At 41.8% G+C, this 18,569-nt stretch overlaps 1 protein-coding gene across 2 annotated transcripts in view; it reads right to left on the bottom strand.

Moving 5' to 3' along the window:
* Nucleotides 1-563: 563 nt before the first annotated feature.
* RAB30 (RAB30, member RAS oncogene family) overlaps nt 564-18,569 on the bottom strand; it is a 78,153-nt gene continuing 60,147 nt past the window's right edge. Inside the window, exons 2-6 of one of the 2 annotated variants that reach the window (XM_061202791.1) lie at nt 17,660-17,871; nt 15,837-15,937; nt 12,412-12,495; nt 6,049-6,232; nt 564-1,453 (exon numbers count right to left, since the gene is read on the bottom strand). In XM_061202791.1, coding sequence (XP_061058774.1) covers nt 1,203-1,453; nt 6,049-6,232; nt 12,412-12,495; nt 15,837-15,929 — 612 coding nt within the window. In that variant the 5' untranslated portion in view covers nt 15,930-15,937; nt 17,660-17,871 and the 3' untranslated portion in view covers nt 564-1,202. The remainder of the gene's footprint in view (nt 1,454-6,048; nt 6,233-12,411; nt 12,496-15,836; nt 15,938-17,659; nt 17,872-18,569) is intronic. The other variant, XM_061202789.1, reaches the window with a different exon arrangement.

Below are 18,569 nucleotides of genomic sequence, written 5' to 3'. Positions count from 1 at the left end.
AATTTTTCTAAGGTTATCATTGCAGATACAAAAATCGTGAGACTTTTCATCTGTTGCTATTCTCACTTACCGTACTAAAAACATCTACAAAATCCTAAGCCTTGGTCTGTCCAAGATGGATAGTACCAGGAAGTAAAAGATGTGACCTGCTATCAAGGACTGTGCTCTGCTTGGAACTCTGCACGGCAGTCCATTAATCCACAGTATTTTGGTCAGATCGGGTCTGTTTTCTCATATTACTCATAATGTCTTAGAGCTGATCTTTTATATTAGGGTATCCACCATTCTCTCTTTTTTTTTTTTCCATTTTTCAAACTTTTTCATTTACTTAAAGGTCAGGAAAGATGGGAGAATGGAAGAAGAAAGTGGTAGAGATTTAGAAGGGAACAGGAAAGGAAAAGTATTCTCCTTCCCAACAAATCTACCCTGGAAAAGGTGGTAATGAGACTTTGAGAAAGACAGCTGATTAATGGACTTCCCTTTTTTCTTTTTTTTTTTTTGTTTTGTTTTGTTTTTATTTCTATGAAATGTATTTAAGGACATCAATGTACTAAAACGTTTGGTCTGTGAAAGAGTGGAATCATTAGCACCAAAAGGAGTCATGGAGCTTGTATACATTAATAAAACAATGATTGCTACTGTTGTCACGGGTAAAGGTTTCATTTCATTTTTACATCCCAAAGTTCTTGAAAGTGCCCATGGAAAAGAGAAATAACACTTTTCAAAATCTCCATGGAGCCATCAGCACGCACCAGAGACAGGACTTGGCGTTCCCAGTTTTGGTTTACCTGGTAGACAAGAAAACCAGGGCCCCCAGAAGCCCTAAAGAGCAGTCCCCACATGTACCCACTGACGTGCAGGAGGGATCCCCTACAGTACGTCTCCCCCTGGACTGTGTTCAGGAATGCATTTTACTTGCTTTTTTAAAAAAAACAAAAGCAACATGCTCTGCAGATCATGGAGCGCCTAGTGCAATTTTCTCCTTGATCCGACTCCAGACTGCAAAAGGGTGAAACCATTATATGTTCTGCTAATGCTGGCCTGTGGACGAGGCCCTTGGCCTGCCATGCTTTGTAAGCTCAGGAGCCCACAGGAGTCAGAAGGTCCTAGAGCGGGACCCATAGTCATCGCCAGATCTCCCCAGCAATTGGTGGCCCATCAGGGCAACTGCTGATTCCTCTTGCTTCTCCTTGCCTCAGCCTTTAGTTGAAATTACAACAAGTCAAATAGCTGATACTTTTCCCTTCTCCAGGTAAGGGTGAGGATACATTGTTCACAAGTGTGTTCTGCCTGGCTTCACTGATGAGGCGGCAGGCCAAGTCAAGGAAGAGTTTCTCCACGTTATCGGATTCCTTGGCTGAGGTCTCCAGATAATACATGTCCTGAGCTTCTGAGAATTCTTCAGCTCTCTGCTGGGAGACCTCTCTCCTTTCAGCCAGATCAATCTTGTTGCCTAAAATAGTGGTAAAATCAAAGAGGGAATCGTCATTTGACTGTTTTGCAAGTTCGGAAATATCAAAATTCAACTCCATATCTGAAGTCAAACCAGAGAGATGGGCAAGTAAAGCAAAACAAATGTGACTGTGATTCCTGGATTGTTTATTTTAAAATACCAGTGCCATTTGTAATGGTAGAGAACTGGAAACAACCCAAAGCCCATCAGTTGGGCACTGGCTGAATAAACTATGTCACATCCATAGTTATTTGGAGTTACTTAGCACCATAAAAAGCAATGAGGAATATCTCTGTAGGCTGCCGTGGAATGAGACATTAGGATATATTGTTAAGCAAATAAAGCAAAGTTGAAAAAAGTGTATATAATATACAATTCTCTAAGAAAAAGGGATGAAAAAATACACTTTATTCTTATTTTTTTAATGGGAGACTAAAACAAAATTTTAATTTTAAAGATAATGGTTACCTATGAAAGGAACAAGGTTGAGGGATGAAAACCAGACCTTTCTAAATATACTTCATTTTATAGATTTGACTTCAGAATCTTATCAGTGTTTTACACGATTACACAATTAATATGAAATTAAATTTAAAAAGCAATTCCTAAAGTTGAAAGCACAATTAAACAAATGAACCTGTTTATCATGAAGTGACATAACCACACAAAGAGGAACTATTTCAGGTGAGCTGAAGATAATTTTACCAGTAATTTAACTATGTATCCCCGGTGGCACATACCCTAAGGACAAAAAGAACTGAAGGAAAAAATCTTGAACTGTCGCAGTAATTATCTTGTCGGTGGTAGTGTTGGCATCATTTTTCTGGGGCTGCTATACATGTTTTAGGGGATAAAGCAAATGAGTAATTATGCCAGTGGCATTAGGACAGGGATTTTTAGCATGGGAGAAAGGAAATACGGATATAAGATTAATGAGGTTAAGTAAAATTTCTGTAGTCCTGAATTACAAATGGAAGTATCAGTGTGAATAATTCATGGTGTTATTTTATCTTTAAAAAATTTTCTGCTTCTGTTTTGGAAATCTGACAAAGGTGATATGTCAACTGTGTTACTTCCCAACATTGCTCATGGTAAAAGTGACCCTTGATTGATAAATTCCATCCGGCCTGGGAATTCTATGTATGAATTATAAATACCTAATGGAAAGCCTTAACTTTAGGCTTCCCTGAGTGTGATGATTCTTCATCTGAAGAGACCCTGAAAGTCAGGCCTGTCGGGTTGTTACAAGAGAGATGTGCTCCTATGGGGCATTGAGGCTTCTAGCCAGGGCAGATCCTGCACTTGCCTGAAGTGAGCCTTTTCCCTTCACATCTGAACTGTCCCGGGAGGTCCTGGACAGCTCTGTGGACTGCTATGAGGGCTGCTTCCACTGAAGAGGAATGCTTGATGCTGGCTTACTATTAAGCTGTGTTTCCTGTCCTGTATCCTTCTAAGTGACTGTGATACCATGTGGCCTATGGTAGTCTTGTCAGTCAAAATGTTTCACAGAGCCTAATGAGACAACCGCCTGTGGATGCTACAGAATTCACCACATACGCACACACACACCAGCTCTGTCCACTGAAAAGCCTAAAAGCCATCACCTAGTAAAGACGATTCCTATCACCTTGGTTGTAGCCTCTAAATACAACTTCCCATTGAAAAGAAACAGTGCTTCTTGAAGAAATGGCTAATTCCAGGTCTGGGGCAGGAAATGCACTGGATGTGCCTTGAACACTTGTCATCCCAGAAATCAAGAAAATTATCAAAGATTCCTGGGTCATGTCAAAAGGACTCAGGAGCCCACTTGAAGAAGCTTCCACTGTCAAAGTTGGAACAACTGAAACATCAATAATAATAATTGCAAGGGGCTAGAATACATCAAATATATTTAAATCTATACAGCAATATTCAAAATATAAACAAACTTCAATAGTTGCTTTTGGAAGACTAGGAAACCAACTCATTACTTTGGAAAGTAATAAATGGAAAAGAAAGAATCAAGCATTTTTCTTGACTGTCCTATGAGAACAGAACCTTGGAATACCAACTATAAAGTATATCTGCTAAAACGAAAAACAAAACCTGACCAGGCTCTAGATTTACCTACATATCTGCCAGAAATTTAGGTGATAGAGAAACATATCAAATGACACCACCAGGGTGAAATAACAAAATTCAGACTTGAAAACTCCACAGGACAAACAAATGCTTTAACAAATAAATTCCCAGGGAGCAAAAATGGAGGGATAAGCTACAGCTAAAAGGAGAATCAAAAGACATAAAAATTAATTACAACATACAGACCTTATTTGGATCTTGATTTGAATAAATTTTTGATGGATGAGTCAATCAAGGAAATTTGAACATTGCCTAAATTTTTGATGCTATTAAGGAACTGTTAATATTTTTTAGGTGTGAAAATGGCATTGTGGTTAGGTTCTCTTTTTTAAAAATTTTTATATCTTTTATAGAGATACACACTGAAATAATGTAGATTGAATTAATATGACATCTGGGATTTGCTTCAAAATAATCTGAAGGTGAAGGCAGACAGAAGAGATGGGGAAAAGATAAAATAAGATGGGCTATGAGTTGTTAATTGTCAAATCTGAGACATGGGTATATGGGTGTTCATTATACTGTTTTCTCTATTTTGCTTATGTTTAAAATTTTCCATAATAAAAAATTTTTTAAAAGCCAGTGCTGGAGCCGCATAGCACAGGGAGATCAGCTCGGTGCTTTGTGACCACCTAGAGGGGTGGGATAGGGAGGGTGGGAGGGAGACACAAGAGCGAGGAGATATGGGGATATATGTATATGTATAGCTGATTCACTTTGTTATAAAGCAGAAACTAACACACCATTGTAAACCAATTGTACTCCAATAAAGATGTTAAAAAAAAAAAAAAAAAAAGGCCAGTGCTGGGACTTTCCTGGTGGTCCAGTGGTTAAGAATCCGCCTTCCAATGCAGGGGAAGCAGGTTCAATCCCTGGTCGGGGAACTAAGATCCCACATGCCACGGGGCAACTAAGCCCTCGTGCTGCAACTACTGAGCCCGTGTACCACAACTACAGAGCCCACGTGCTCTGGAGCCCGCACACAACTAGAGAGAAGCCCATGCACCGAAACGAAAGATCCTGCGTGCCACAACTAAGATCCGACGCAGCCATAAATAAATAAATAAACTTTTTTAAAATAAAAAATAAATAAAAAGGTAGTGCCTCTTTCATACTGAGCTGACTAATCATGTCCCCTCATATCTTCATTTAACTTCCTTAGATAGAATCCCAAGTAGTAATGCTTTGACTCATGTTCTCAAGGGCTTTATGTCCAGAGTGGAGGGCTTTCAAGCTCTTCACAGCAAAGGTTCTCCAGTGTGCAGGAGGGTTTTCAGGACCGAGCATGGAGCATTAGCTCATAAAGAGGCAGATACTTAACCCAGCAGCCTGAAGGAAAAGTCCAGCAATCTGTTACAAGGCAGCACATTACAATTGGATAAACACAGGCTTTGAAGTCAGTCTTACATGCTGAGTGACCTTGGGGAAAGAACTTCACCTGTCTGAGCCTTGCTTTCCTCATCTGTAAATTTGGGATCATGACACATAATATTCCTAATATGATTCCTGGCACATATACACTAGCTATAATGCTTTCTATAAAGTGTTTAACTTTATAGATTAACCATGATTTTTAACTTAATGTTTCTGAGGTTCTCTACTGGATTTCCAAAATTCAGGTCTTTCTAGAATATACAACAATGTTCCTTCTTAGGAAGAAAACTTTTTTTTTTCTTTTTTTTTTTTGGCCGCACTGCACAGCATGCAGGATCTTAGTTCCCTGACCAGGGATCGAAACTGTGCCCCCTGCAGTGGAAGCTCAGAGTCCCAACCACTGGACTGACAGGGAATTCTCGGGAAGAAAACATTTTTAACAACCAAATATTATTAACATTTTTCCATCACCAGTAGAGGATTTTTAACAATCTAATCTGTTTCACCGCAATTTCATTTTTAATGGGTGCATTTGTCACCACAAAAAAAAAAAAACATGGGTAATTTTCTGCTTTCCCCCCATACTAAATAGAGGTTCTACCATCCTACAAGAGGAAACAAACTGCAGAATTTCCCTTATTCTTTCTGAAAATTAGAATTTTTCAAATCAGTATAAATGTAAGAAGGGAAAAAATTAACCAAAGTCCATTTTTTAGGCAAAAAATAATTGCTTCAATAATGAATTCCTTATCAACGTAGATATATTTTACTTCTAGACCAGCAGTTTCCATGGCCTAGATTTTTTTGTAATGTTTAGCAGCCCACATAACTTTCATGGCAATCCACCTTCTTCCCTAGAGCCTGCACTGATAGGAAAATCAATCAGCAACATTTTCTACTTTACTTTTCTAAACCATCACCATGGGATAGGATCTATTTCATTTTCTCTTCAATTTCATTTAGAAGAACTGAATGTTGACCACATGAATTATACAGCTGTAGACTATACTCTCGGAAGGTACCAAGGCACGTGGCCTTATGTGATTATAAATTCTCTGATGCTCACAAATCAATGTCCCTCCTCACTAGTCCTTACTTACCCACTAGCACAGTGATGACCTTGTTGCTAGCATATTGTTCTATCTCCCGCAGCCACTCAGGAAGGCAACGGAAGGATTCCTCACAGGTTATGTCATAGGTGAGGATCAAGGCATTGGCGCTTCGGTAATAACTCTGGGTGATGGACCGAAATCTCTCTTGACCTGCTGTGTCCCAGATCTGAAGCTGTAAAGGCATAAGAGGAGGATCAGGTTGGTGAAGCAAAAAAGACAGCACTGCCTTGCTTTAGTTTAGAAACAGAAGCACCTTCACCCAAATAATTTCATGGTTATTTTTTGCCCTAAGAAAAAGGCACCTACAATTTTTTTAAAGATTTGTTGGGTGAGCCTGGTTAAAGATAGGGATTCGCTTTGATTTTTGTTTTTTTCTTTGTTAAATTATTTTGAGTTTCCCCTTTATTCTTTTTTTTAAGGCATTTAGATTATTTTTGTATAACTTCATTTAAAAGGTGAAATTAGGGTATTTATAATCTACTTAATTTTTATTATAAGCCTATTTCCCGTAAGAATTGCTTTTTTTATCTGTAGACTCTTCATTGCTCATATCTTTAATTTTCCATTTTGTTTATTTTCTAAATCAGAAAGTATATTCCTATGTCTTGTTAAAGCTTTACATTCATATAACATATTTCAAACGTTCTCCTTTTGGTTATAAGCAATCCCCTCTATTCTTTATAAAAAATAAAAAAAAAGACAACCAAACTATTGAGCACTTACATGCCAAGCTCTATTCTAAACGCTTTACATAGAATAACTCACTTAACCCTCACAACAACTCTATGAGGTAAGTACTATTCCTATATCCATTTCTTACGTGAGGAAACTGAGGCACAGAGAGATTAATTAACTTGCTCAATGTCTCACAGCCAATATGTCCTAGAGCAGATTCAACCAGGCAGTGTGGTCCCAGAGTCCCTGCTCTTAATCATAATGCCCTATCACAAAAGTCGGGATCCAGGGCAAGCTGTCACTGTGACTGTTGGCACTTCAGTCAGCAACTGGAGAGGGAAAAAAAATCCATTCAAATGAATATATTAAGGTATTATCCTTGTTAATGAAAACAGGAACAATGCCATGGCAGGCAAAGAAAATAATTTCCCTCCACCACTTGTTAAGCTCTGTGACCTTGGGCAAGTCACTTAATCTCTTTAGGCTTCGGTGGCTTCTTTATAAAAAGAGGTTAATAATATGCAAACCTGCTGAAATCATTTACCTGACGGTTCTAATAACAAAGAAGGCAAAACACTTCTCACTTCAACCTGAATTTCCCTGCACAGAGCAGACCTCTGAAAGAGAACTCTTCCCCAGAGCGACTGCTGAGTGCAGAACAAATCCGAGGCCTTGAAAAATCACACCAACAATAATCTTCCCTTCTAACTGCATCAATTTCACATGTCACAAAATGCCTTCACCCCCATTAACAGAATATCATTTCCTCAGGGGAGACCTTCTGGAACCTGCAGATTAGGCCAGGTTCCCCATCCCCACCCCCAAATAATCTCTCCTGCAACCTACCCTGTAATTCTCCCTCACAGCACCTGACACACTTGAATCACTTAGTTACTTGTAATTTGTTTCAGAACCGTCTTCCTCACTAGACTGAAAGCTTCATGAGGGGGAAGTTGGGGTCCATTTTACTCTCCGTTATCCCCTATACCAAATACAGTGTCTGGCAAAGAGTAAATGTTCAAATATTTATTCATGGTCTCATTTCATCCTTACAACAACCCAGTGAGGTAGGCAAGTTTATGCCGCTCTTTCATTACTCGCAAGGCTGGGACGCAGACTCCAGGCCTTCTGACTCCCAGGAGAGGACTCAGTCCATACACCGTGCTGCTTTGCTGCCAGAGACTGATTTAAATGTACATCTGCATCCAAAGAGGATGAGGCAGTTGGTATCACCCTCTGCTCAGACCAGTTTAGCTGAGGAGACTGATGAGTGACCGGTGGTCCCTGCCACCAATCAGCGGCACACAGGCTCTCCTTTGATTTGGAGTCACAGCTGCCCTTTGATGATGTACATGAAAGCCTGTGTATGCTGAAGGCGACCATACAGATGTTACAGCTTTTGCCAGGACAAAAGCTACTTCTCTTCTCTGCCTCAAACCTAGGGACATGGTTCCCCTCTGCCAGGCTGTGTCTTAGAACAAGAGACTATTATTTTAATGCCACACGGAGCCTCAAAAAACACCTGTGATTGGATTTAATACTGCCAATCATTAGAAATCAGTATGTTCTCATGACTGGCACATCTTGAGAACAGCTCTGAGAATGAAAACCACTGAGATATTTTCTAGAATAGTGACTGTATGTCTTGGCTGAGATGTAGGCTGTTTTCCCAAAGGGGGCTGCCTGTTTCTAGCCTTATGGTTAATTCCTTAGGAGATCCATATTCCACTGCCTTTATTATTCAACTTGGTTTCACTATTCTCTCTGCAATTCATTTGCTCTTTTTCAGCATTTATAGATCATTAACAGATGCAGAACACTGTGCTAAGCACAGAGAGGATGCAAAGATAAATAAAACACGATCCCTGATCTCAAAAAGCTCCTAGTACAGGGAGGATGAATACATAGTTGACTAACCATGGTAAGATATGAGATGTTTTATTAAAGAGGGGCCAGCAGGAGAGTGTCTCCTGGTGTTAGTCTTATGTCCATGAATATGTTCTCAATACCACTGCCCTGGGCTTTCTAACCACTCTCACCTCCAGTATGGGGCTGCACCGTTGTCTACTCTCTTCTTTGTACCATCACTTACACCTCTATTGCCTCACTGCTACAAGAACGTACTGCAATCATTGGTTTACTACTATGTCCCCTTGTTAGACTAGGTTCTCTAGGGGTAAGGGCTGCCTCTTATTTAACCTTATACCCCTAGTGCCTTCCTAAAACAGGCCATGGTACGTGGTGGACACATTGGAATGATGGCTAACTGAATGAACAAAGGATGGTGGAATCACAAGGAAGGATGGATTCATTCTGCTTAAATGATTAGCAGAGTATTAAAGAAGATTTCACAGATGAAACGTTTCAGCAAGATGACAGTAAGTTACTAGGGAACAAAGATGCTTTACCTAACACAGTGCCTGGCACAAAGCATCCACTCTAACACAGGATGGCTGGATAAATGAAAGGATGGACAGATGGCTGAAAGAGGAAATACATATGCATACTTTCAAGACTTTCCTATCTATGTAATATATACCTGATGAGAGAAAAATCCAGCAAATCTTCTACTTCTATTATAATTAATCTCCTAAGGTTAAAATGTCATAGACTGAGCTTAGAGTTTGCTTATTACTCATTAATTTATGATAGGCTAAAAAAAATCAGTGGTTAGGAGAAAATTCTATATAAGTTTTAATTATATTTTCTACCCAAGGTCACCTTCATAATACAGACCACTTTAAGAGAAGGGCCTCTTCCTCAACTTTGCCTCTACTGATTTGGCACTAAGACTTAATAGCTATGAGAATCTTTCTAACACCTTTGCTTAGCTGCCTGTGATGTTGGGAGTCATCCTAGAAAGAATGGGACTTGTAGGAGAGGCTGAGGGTGGATGATGAGCAGTCAGGAGAGAAACCAGGGTTCTGGTCCTGCCCTGCCACTCGCCAGGTGGGTGATCCTGTACAAACCACGGGTGGATTCTCTTTCCATTGGCTCTATGGGGCCCTGAGAAAGCCTGCAAACTACTAGCAAAAAGACACTTAACTCTCACCAAGAAGAGGTATTCAGTAAATGTTAAAGAACACCAACAATAATAAGACAACAACTGCTTCCTTAGTGAAGCCTGGGCTGCTCTCCTCACGTGTCCAAGTGTTAATGAGACCCTTGGACTAATGTGGTTGAAGAGGGTCATTTTCTATCTTGATTCTACATATACGGCTAGAAAAAATCGCAGGCAAATTAATTAGGACTGGATTTCGGAGATGAACCAACTCTCACTTCTCATAGACGAAGGTCCAGAGGCCTAAAGTGATGATGGGAACGGGCACTGTGCTGTGATACAAAGATGAGTAAGATATAAACCTTGTTCTTGGGGAGCCTGTGGTCTCGTGGTAGAGTTAGATGCTATAAAAAGATGGATTTTAGCTGAGTATAATAAGTACTTAAAAATGAGGTTATGGTTCACAGAAAGTGGCATAAATGTAATACCTAAATCTGGGGATTCAGGAAGGAAAAATAAGCCTGTTCTTTAACAATGGGGACCCTTTCTTATTCACTGCTATCTATTCCCAGGGCCTGGCACATGGCAGGCATGAACCTTTCTGGTCAAAGGAATGAACTCATACATATATATGTATATAAATGGGAAACCCAAATATCTGGAAATAAAATGCCTAAAACAGAAGTTATCTTAACCCAGCTCTTTGGGATGGCACCACCTGCCTCTGCTGGAAAAAGAGAGAACTACAAGTGGCTCTTCCTGCCGCTGCCTCTTGAGTGCACACTCCTGGCTCCCTTCTCTCCCCACCCAGCTCCTTCTCACCACCCCAATGCACAGTTTTTCTGACCTTTCCAGTTGGCATTTATGTGGATTCCACACCCTGCTTTTATTTTCCAGAGCTCCCAGCTCTCCATCACTATTGTATTTGGTGTAGATGTCTTTGCAGTAAAAAAAACCCCTTTGAAGAGTCAGGGCTGGAAGAGACACTAGGAAAGATTCTGTCCCCCACTCAGGAGCCTCATCCTAAACACATCTCTGTATGTCTGTGACATGCTGTAAGAGCACCCCGTAGCTTTTCTGCCCTTCCTGAGGCATCTGAAGGTGGGAGTGCAGGTACCTATGTGAGAAGGATGCAAGTGACATGGACTCAAACTTGGGATGCTGAGGTTGGGATCTGGCTGGAACTCTGATGCCATGGTTCTCACTGTGCTGCTGATGCCAGGGTCATCCCTTCTTTCCATGGGACTCAGCTCTGAAAGATCTGACCGTGGAATTTCACTAACTCTGAGGGGCACAGTGCCAAAGATCAGTATCTCTACCCTCCTTCCAAGTAATTTTGTCTTTTTTTTTTTTCTTCTTTTTTGGCCACACCACGCGGCGTGTGAGATCTTAGTTCCCTGACCAGGGATCGAACCCATGCCCCCTGCAGTGGAAGCACAGAGACTTAACCACTGGACCGCCAGGGAAGTCCCCCAAGTAATTTAGTCTTACTGCACACTTCTTTCCATCACCTCCCTCTTTCCTTGCTCCGAGATAATGGGCGTACTATGCCTTCATTCTCCCCTGCTCTCAGAGCAGTAGAGACCCCTGCCAGGGAGGCAGTGGGGTGCACTGGCCCACACAAAACCGGTTCAGATCCTGCCTACCTCCCTTGCTAAACTGTGTAGCCGTGGATAAATAAGTCACTCAACCTCTCTGAAAACTATAAAATGAAGACAATTTACCACTTACCTCACAGAGTTTACAATAAGGATTAAGTTAAATGTAAAAACAGGTAGCAGGGGGATTGATGCATATTAGGCACTCGAAAAATACTACCTCCCTTCTCCTGTTACTGAACTCAGACACCATAGCTCATACAGGTACCAAACCATCCAGAGGCCACAAAGGGGACGGGGCAGATCATGGACCCTTCCTGGACCCCTCATTTAGTATTTCTCCCTTACTAGGGATAGGGGTAGGGTGGTAGACAGAATAATTCTAATAAATGATTCATACAACAGAATGACCCATAATGAATGTAGGAATCGGGAGGCTCTTTCATGAAGCTGCTATTAAGAAGAAACAGGGAGCTCAGGTCCGTGCTCTGTGATGACCTAGATGGGTGGCATGGGGGTGGGGGAAGGGAGGTCCAAGAGGGAAAGGATATATGTATACACATAGCTGATTCACTTTATTGTACAGCAGAAACTAACACAACATTGTAAAGCAATCATACTCCAATTAAAAAAAAAAAAAAAAAGAATAAATAGCTCTGCATAATGGCCCAACTCAAGAGATCCCCAAAAGAAATTTCTTCCTTGTTTTTTTTTTTTTGGCCATGCCACACAGCATGCGGGATCTCAGTCCCCTGACCAGGGATCGAACCCATGCCCCCTGCAGTGGAAGCGCAGAGTCTTAACCACTGGACCACCAGGGAAGTCTGACATGACAAGAGACAGGACAAACTTGCCTTAGCTCTTCTCTCGCTGTCTTCCCATTTGTAAACACATCTCCCATAACCCCTTCCTGCCCCTATAAACGGAAGAGAGGAGCTCTGTTTGGAAATAAGCTGCCATGGCTGAGTATGTTATTTTCAGTGTGGGTTTCCATTAGGTGATTTAATAAATGTTATGAAAACACTACTTCCTCTCACACAACACAATGAAACCCTTATTGAACACTTAGTATCTTACCTTTACTTTTTCACCATTAATCTCCACTGTCTTAATCATAAAATCAACTCCAATTGTGGCTCCTTGTCCTGGGGGGAAAAGACCCTAAAGCAGAAATAATAGAAAATAACAATAAGCAAATCTTTCAATTAAATGAGATTCTCCCCCCACCCCACCCCATTACTACCCATCGCCAGCTCCTTCCTTTGGCTGAGTTACCTGGTAGAAGAGAGAACTCTGGTTAGTGTCATGGGAACCCTGTTTAATTTAACTTTGTGTGTATGTTTTGAGGGGAGGAGAAAGGAGGGTGAATGGGGGAGAGAGAAATGCTGAAAGAAGAAGGAAGGGGAAAGGGGGACAAAGAAAGGAGGAAGCAGACAGAGAGGGTAAAGGAAGAGAACTGGGAAAGGACGGGGGACCTGACTTCAAAGAATGAAACAGAAAAATCAGACACAAGGATAAGACACGGAGCTGCAGGGATGAGATCGGGATGGTCTGGGTGGGGGTAAAATGGACAGGTGCTCTAAAAGGTAAGATCAAGGAAGATTAAAACTGGCTATTAGTCTAGGGCATGGACAGCCATGGGGGTGAACAACCAAGATGAAAAAAGAAACAAGAACTCAACACAAGAAACATGAATGAGACAGTGACCCTTTGAATTTCTGTCTGCCCTGAGAGTGATAACTATTTCTGTACCATACAGATATAACTATATGAGATCAGGGCCAATGACCCTGGGAAGATAACTGAAGAAAAGCAGTCATCCAGGGAGACAGTATAGTAGAAATAGCACCAAACCAGAAGGCAGCAGCCTAAGGATCTCTGAGTGACCTTAGGCAAACCAGTCCTTCTCTCTGGTCTGATGTAAGTATTTCAAAACAAAGCTTTACATCAAATTGGAAGCTGAACTAGAAAGGTATGATTTTAGTAAAATTACATGTATAATGTAATTTACTGTCACATAATATTTCCCATAAGCTTAGGGAGGGAGTTGAAGGTAGGAAGGAATTTTATCAAGAAAGAACCCTTCACCTAGTTTCTCTTCCCTCTTCACATTCATACTCCAGAATTTCCAGAAATTAAAGTAAAATGGACTTTATTAGCTCTGGGAGCTAAGACTGGGGCATCTTTAATTAAGTCCATTCCCTAACAAGAGAGTTCTTTAATTAAAGTTTGAACTTAAAAGACTGAGCATCAAACCAACAGAAACTGTTCCATTGCACGTCTGCAAAAGATGTAAATATAAACATTCATAACTTTGCTTACAAATATTGAATCAATTTTCTTCTGTTTTGGTTTGGCTCAAACACAAGGCTGCCAAGCTTCAAGTTTATAGCTCCAGCTGTTTTGCAGTATAACAAATGCCAAAAAATAAAACAAATCCTTCCCAGTGTCTCCCTCATCATTTCGTTCCCCAATTTCTCATGCCTCAAAAACAGCTGAATCCAATTCATTTTAACTGTCTACTGAATAACAAAACTAAACATAATCCTGTCTATGAAATATGAACTTTGGGGGGAGTTGAGGGACTGGGAGGGGTAAAAAGTAAACAGAAAAGAAAAATAAGGGGTGGTGTGCTTATTGGTAAAAATTACTGTTTAAAAATCAAAGTATTTTTACCCCTAATGACAAGAATTATGCTTTTAAAAAGAAAAGCCAGACTCCTATGGTCTCAGAGGTTAGAACATGCAAAAGATAAAAAATATCATGCTGTGAACCAGAAGATCTGGATTCTAATCCTAGCCTTGCCACTAACATGATATGAGATGCTAATAAGTCATTTCATCCCTCTAAGACCTGAGTTTTTTACCTATAAAATGAGAAGAGTGGGCTGAAAAGTCTCTAAGGGAACTTTCAGTAATTAGACAAGGTCAAGGGAACTTCTGACAAAGGGACTGAAAACTTTACATCTCTGCAGTCTTGTCCTCCTGCCAAAAGCAGAAAGGTTACTAATGGTAGGGGGAAGTAAAACCAGTTGGAGTTTCCAATATTACGCCATGGCGGTTGACTGAGCCCAGATGCCTGTCAGCTTGTTACTTTTGATTTCACCAGGCCATGGCTTAGTAAAAAGTCCTATTCTGTGTTCATTATCATGTGAAAAACCTTGACATTTCCAAAGGTGACTCTCTGCCCTCAAGCTGTTTGTGTTATCCAATCTGTTTCTCCAGTTTTCCAGAGAACCACAGACTGTCAGAGCTGGAAGGGGCCTTGGAGATCACAGGGAGGCAGGAAGGCTCAGCAAGGGGGTGGAATTTCCCCAGGCTCACAGGGCGAGAGCTGGGATGAGGACCCGTGTCTCCACTCTCGAACCAGTGTTCTCTCCTGGGCAGCAGGTTGCCCTATGCCTTAGACAGAAGAGCTATTCTCAACCTTCCCCATTAGCACTTTATGAAAATGCAAGATGCATGCATGATAAATCCTGAAAAGGATGCCATTCATAATTTTCCAGGAAAACACAGAAGAAGGTCAACCTCAGAATGATTTCCCACCCATTTCTGTGTGAAATCAGGTATATAATCTCTGGCAGTAATTCTCAAAAGGGCAGCCCCAAAGGGAACTTGTACTTAGAACAAACAATAAGGACTCAACCCAGAGGGAACATTTAATTTAGTTCAAATAGTCCTTCACTGTTCTCATTTCATTCCCGTGGAACAGATTAGAAAAATCAGCATATCTGGTTCTAAACCAAAACGATTTGATCAGTTTTCTGGGAGGAACTGAGGGCATCAGCAGGGAGCTTGAGTGGTTTAATTTGAATTTGAGTTTTTAAAAAGTTAACATTTAGGTTTAACTTGACATCCAGATTCATTTGTTTCCACCTTTGGATTATTATTAACAGTAATCTTTCTTTTTTTATCTGATAAGCTATTTTTGATACTGCGGACTGAAAGCAAAACCACTCACCGCTTTCACTAAAAGAAGCCACGAGAGGCGTGGGAGGGCTGGTGGAGACCCACTGAGCCGTGCTCCCTGGAGACGGTTCAGAAACTCTAGTCTATACGAACTCTTACGTATAAAATAAATAAGCTATGAGGATATATTATACAACACTGGGAATACAGCCAACATCTTATAATAAGTATAAATGGAGTATAACCTTTAAAAATGGTGAATCACTATGTTGTACACCTGTAACATAATATTGTACGTCAACTATACTTCAATTTTTTAAAAAGTCAAAAGAAAAGAAAGGAAAGAGCAAAGGATATTTCACAGAGAAAACAGTGGTCATGTTCACCGTTGCTGAGACTTCAAATAAGATGAAAATTTTTAAATGTAGAAAAAAAACCCTCTAGACTAGGCTATGGAGCTGGTACACTTGCAAAGGGCTCGTTAAGCAATGGCAGCCAAGAGGCTGGCATGGGTACCACTCGCCCATCCTGTCAGGATCCCCTAACCCCGAAGGCCAGACGGAAAAACCCGACCCCAGACTTCAGAGTTCTTACCTGAGTGAACCGTCGGACTAGGCACGTCTTCCCCACACCAGCATTGCCGATTAAAACAATTTTAAACAGGAAATCATAATCTTCCATACTCATTTACACAGCTGCAAGGCAAACACAGGCACGAGTGAGATGGGCCTGGTCAGACTTGCCCACAGAGCTCAAGCTGCGCCAGCCCGTCTCCTCGGGAACAACAGGGCTGACTCATTTGAGGAGCAATTTAACGCTCCCCTCTGGTGACCCTGCCAGCGAGAGAGGAACACAGGTGTTTGGTCACAGACGGACTTTATTCCTTCCCAGTCACCTCACGCCACAAAGAGCAAATGACACAGATGTCATTTCACCTGGTAAACTTTATTCTTCCAAGCAGTCAGGTCACAGGTCTCTCATGTGATAAGATGTTTTCTTTTAGCAACAAAAGGAGATTGCAAATCTCTGTGCAGACAAGCTGGGGGTGCAAGGAAGCAGAGCGAAGGGGAGCCCATCCAAAGCTGAAAGGTGGTTTATGTACATGCTGTGAGTACCTCTGGGAAGAAGGGCTAGAAACTGGGAGACTGAAAAAAGGGAGGAAGCTTCCAGTCTCCTGCAAGTCCTGGGGGTCTTGGGGTCTTACCAGTGGGAGTGACCGCCATCTTCCCTTCTATCACCACCCCGCTGCTATACACCTCCTGCCAGCCTTGCTGATGCTGCAGTATCTCCCAAGGTGCTGGTCTTTTCATTCCCATAGGCTGTGTACATGGTATTTCCTCTACCTGGGATGCCCTTCCGCCCACCCTTTCTGTGTTGTGAAGTCAACCCTTTAAGGACCAATGCAAGCATCTCTTTCTCTCTCAGTTTTTCGCTGATCTTCCCCCAATAAACACGTTCATCGTCCCTCTGTGCTGAAACTTCATACAATTATTTGTTCAAACGTCTGCCTCATCCTTGAGGGAAGGGATGATGTCTTTCAGCTCTATTTTCCTAGCCCATGGGACAGAGTTACGCTTAGTAAATATCTACTCTGTAGAATTAAATAATTTATTAATGGACCTATGGCTGAAGTGTAGGCCTTAGTTTCTTAATTGTGCTAAAAAGAATACTACCTGCTCTGTCTACTTCAGAGGACTGTGGTGCAGATTTGAAAGAAAAAAAAAAAACTATACGAAAGAGCCTTGGTTACCCATAAAGCCCTATCCTGGTGAAAACAATTATTGTCTATTGAGTACCTACTACAGCACTGTGCTAGTCACCATAGGAAATACAGAGATGAGACAGTCTCTGCCCTTGAAACGAACATGAGAAAAGTTAAAAAACAATAACAGGGCTTCCCTGGTGGCACAGTGGTTAAGAATCCACCTGCCAATGCAGGGGACATGGGTTCCAGCCCTGGTTCGGGAAGATCCCACATGCCGCGAAGCAACTAAGCCCGTGCACCACAACTACTGAGCCTGCGCTCTAAAGCCTGCAAGCCACAAGTACTGAGCCCACGTGCCACAACTACTGAAGCCCGCATGCCTGGAGCCCGTGCTCTGCAACAAGAGAAGCCACCACAATGAGAAGCCCACGCACCACAATGAAGAGTAGCTCCCGCTCACCGCAACTAGAGAGAAAGCCCGCGCACGGCAACGAAGACTCAACATAGCCAAAAATAAATAAATAAAATAAATAAATTTTTAAAAAACAATGACAAAGTTAAATAAAATTGAAAAAACCAGAAGCGGAGTTCATTTCATAAGGTGAAGGCAGAACAAGCCCGAGGGACTCTGGAGGAAGAGGAAAAGGATGATCGGCGAGCCCAAGACAGTAAGGGTGCCGGGGAGGCTAGAGCAGCCTGGGGTCACTCCTACCAGCCAGCTGAAGCTCAAAGGGCTGAGGGTTGCAGGGTGGAAGGATGGAAGGAGAGTCCACTGCACTGAGACTTGTGAAGGAGCCAGGGGAGTAGATTCCCTGTGTGCAAAGGTGGTTTCTATGCGGATTCCAGTGTTCCTTGGAAAGATGACTGACAGCCAAGCCAACGTGCAGGTGGCAGCCCAGGGCGTTCTGTCTCTGTTCACTGGGACTGTGAAGGAAAAATATCCCTCTGTCAAGAATCTGGGTCCATAAACGGTCACTGAACTCACTATATGCCAGGCACTATACTTGGCACTCTATGTCTATTTCCATTTGTTTTTACAAGTTTATGAGGCTGGTATTTTATGTTAACTGTTTCGCAGGTGAGTAAATTGAGGGTCACCCAAAGTCATAAAGCTAACAGCCAGACTTCAAGTTCAGAAGGTATACATGCCATCAAAAGAAGCCTCACTGCCATATGTTCCCACAATCCCCTCCCCCGCCCTATAGTAACACTCACCAAGTTTTACTGGACTTAATTATTTATATGTGTCTCACACTCCAAGATCATCCCTCAGCATGCACGCGCACGCGCACACACAACTGTGAGCAGCATGAGAGCGGTGAAGTCTCTGTCTGATTGAGTCCTGACCCCAGCCCCTCCCTATCATCGTCATTGTCACCGTCATCATCATCATCACCTCATTCGTTATTATTAACTCATTGATCCTCACAACACTCCTTTCAGGTGGACACTATTAGCATTCTAACTTGACAGATGGGGAGACTGAGGCACAGGAGAAGTTAAATAAGAAGTCATTAAGGTCCTACTTAACAGTGGGTCCCACTTCACTGATGGAAGTGAAATTCAAACCCAGATAGCCTGGGTCCAGCTCCCAAATCCCTGAAGCACTGCCCTACGGCGCC

The sequence above is a fragment of the Eubalaena glacialis genome, chromosome 10 (genome assembly GCF_028564815.1).
Source record: "Eubalaena glacialis isolate mEubGla1 chromosome 10, mEubGla1.1.hap2.+ XY, whole genome shotgun sequence".
NCBI classification, from domain to species: Eukaryota; Metazoa; Chordata; class Mammalia; order Artiodactyla; family Balaenidae; genus Eubalaena; species Eubalaena glacialis.
This window is presented reverse-complemented; position numbering and strand designations above follow the sequence as displayed.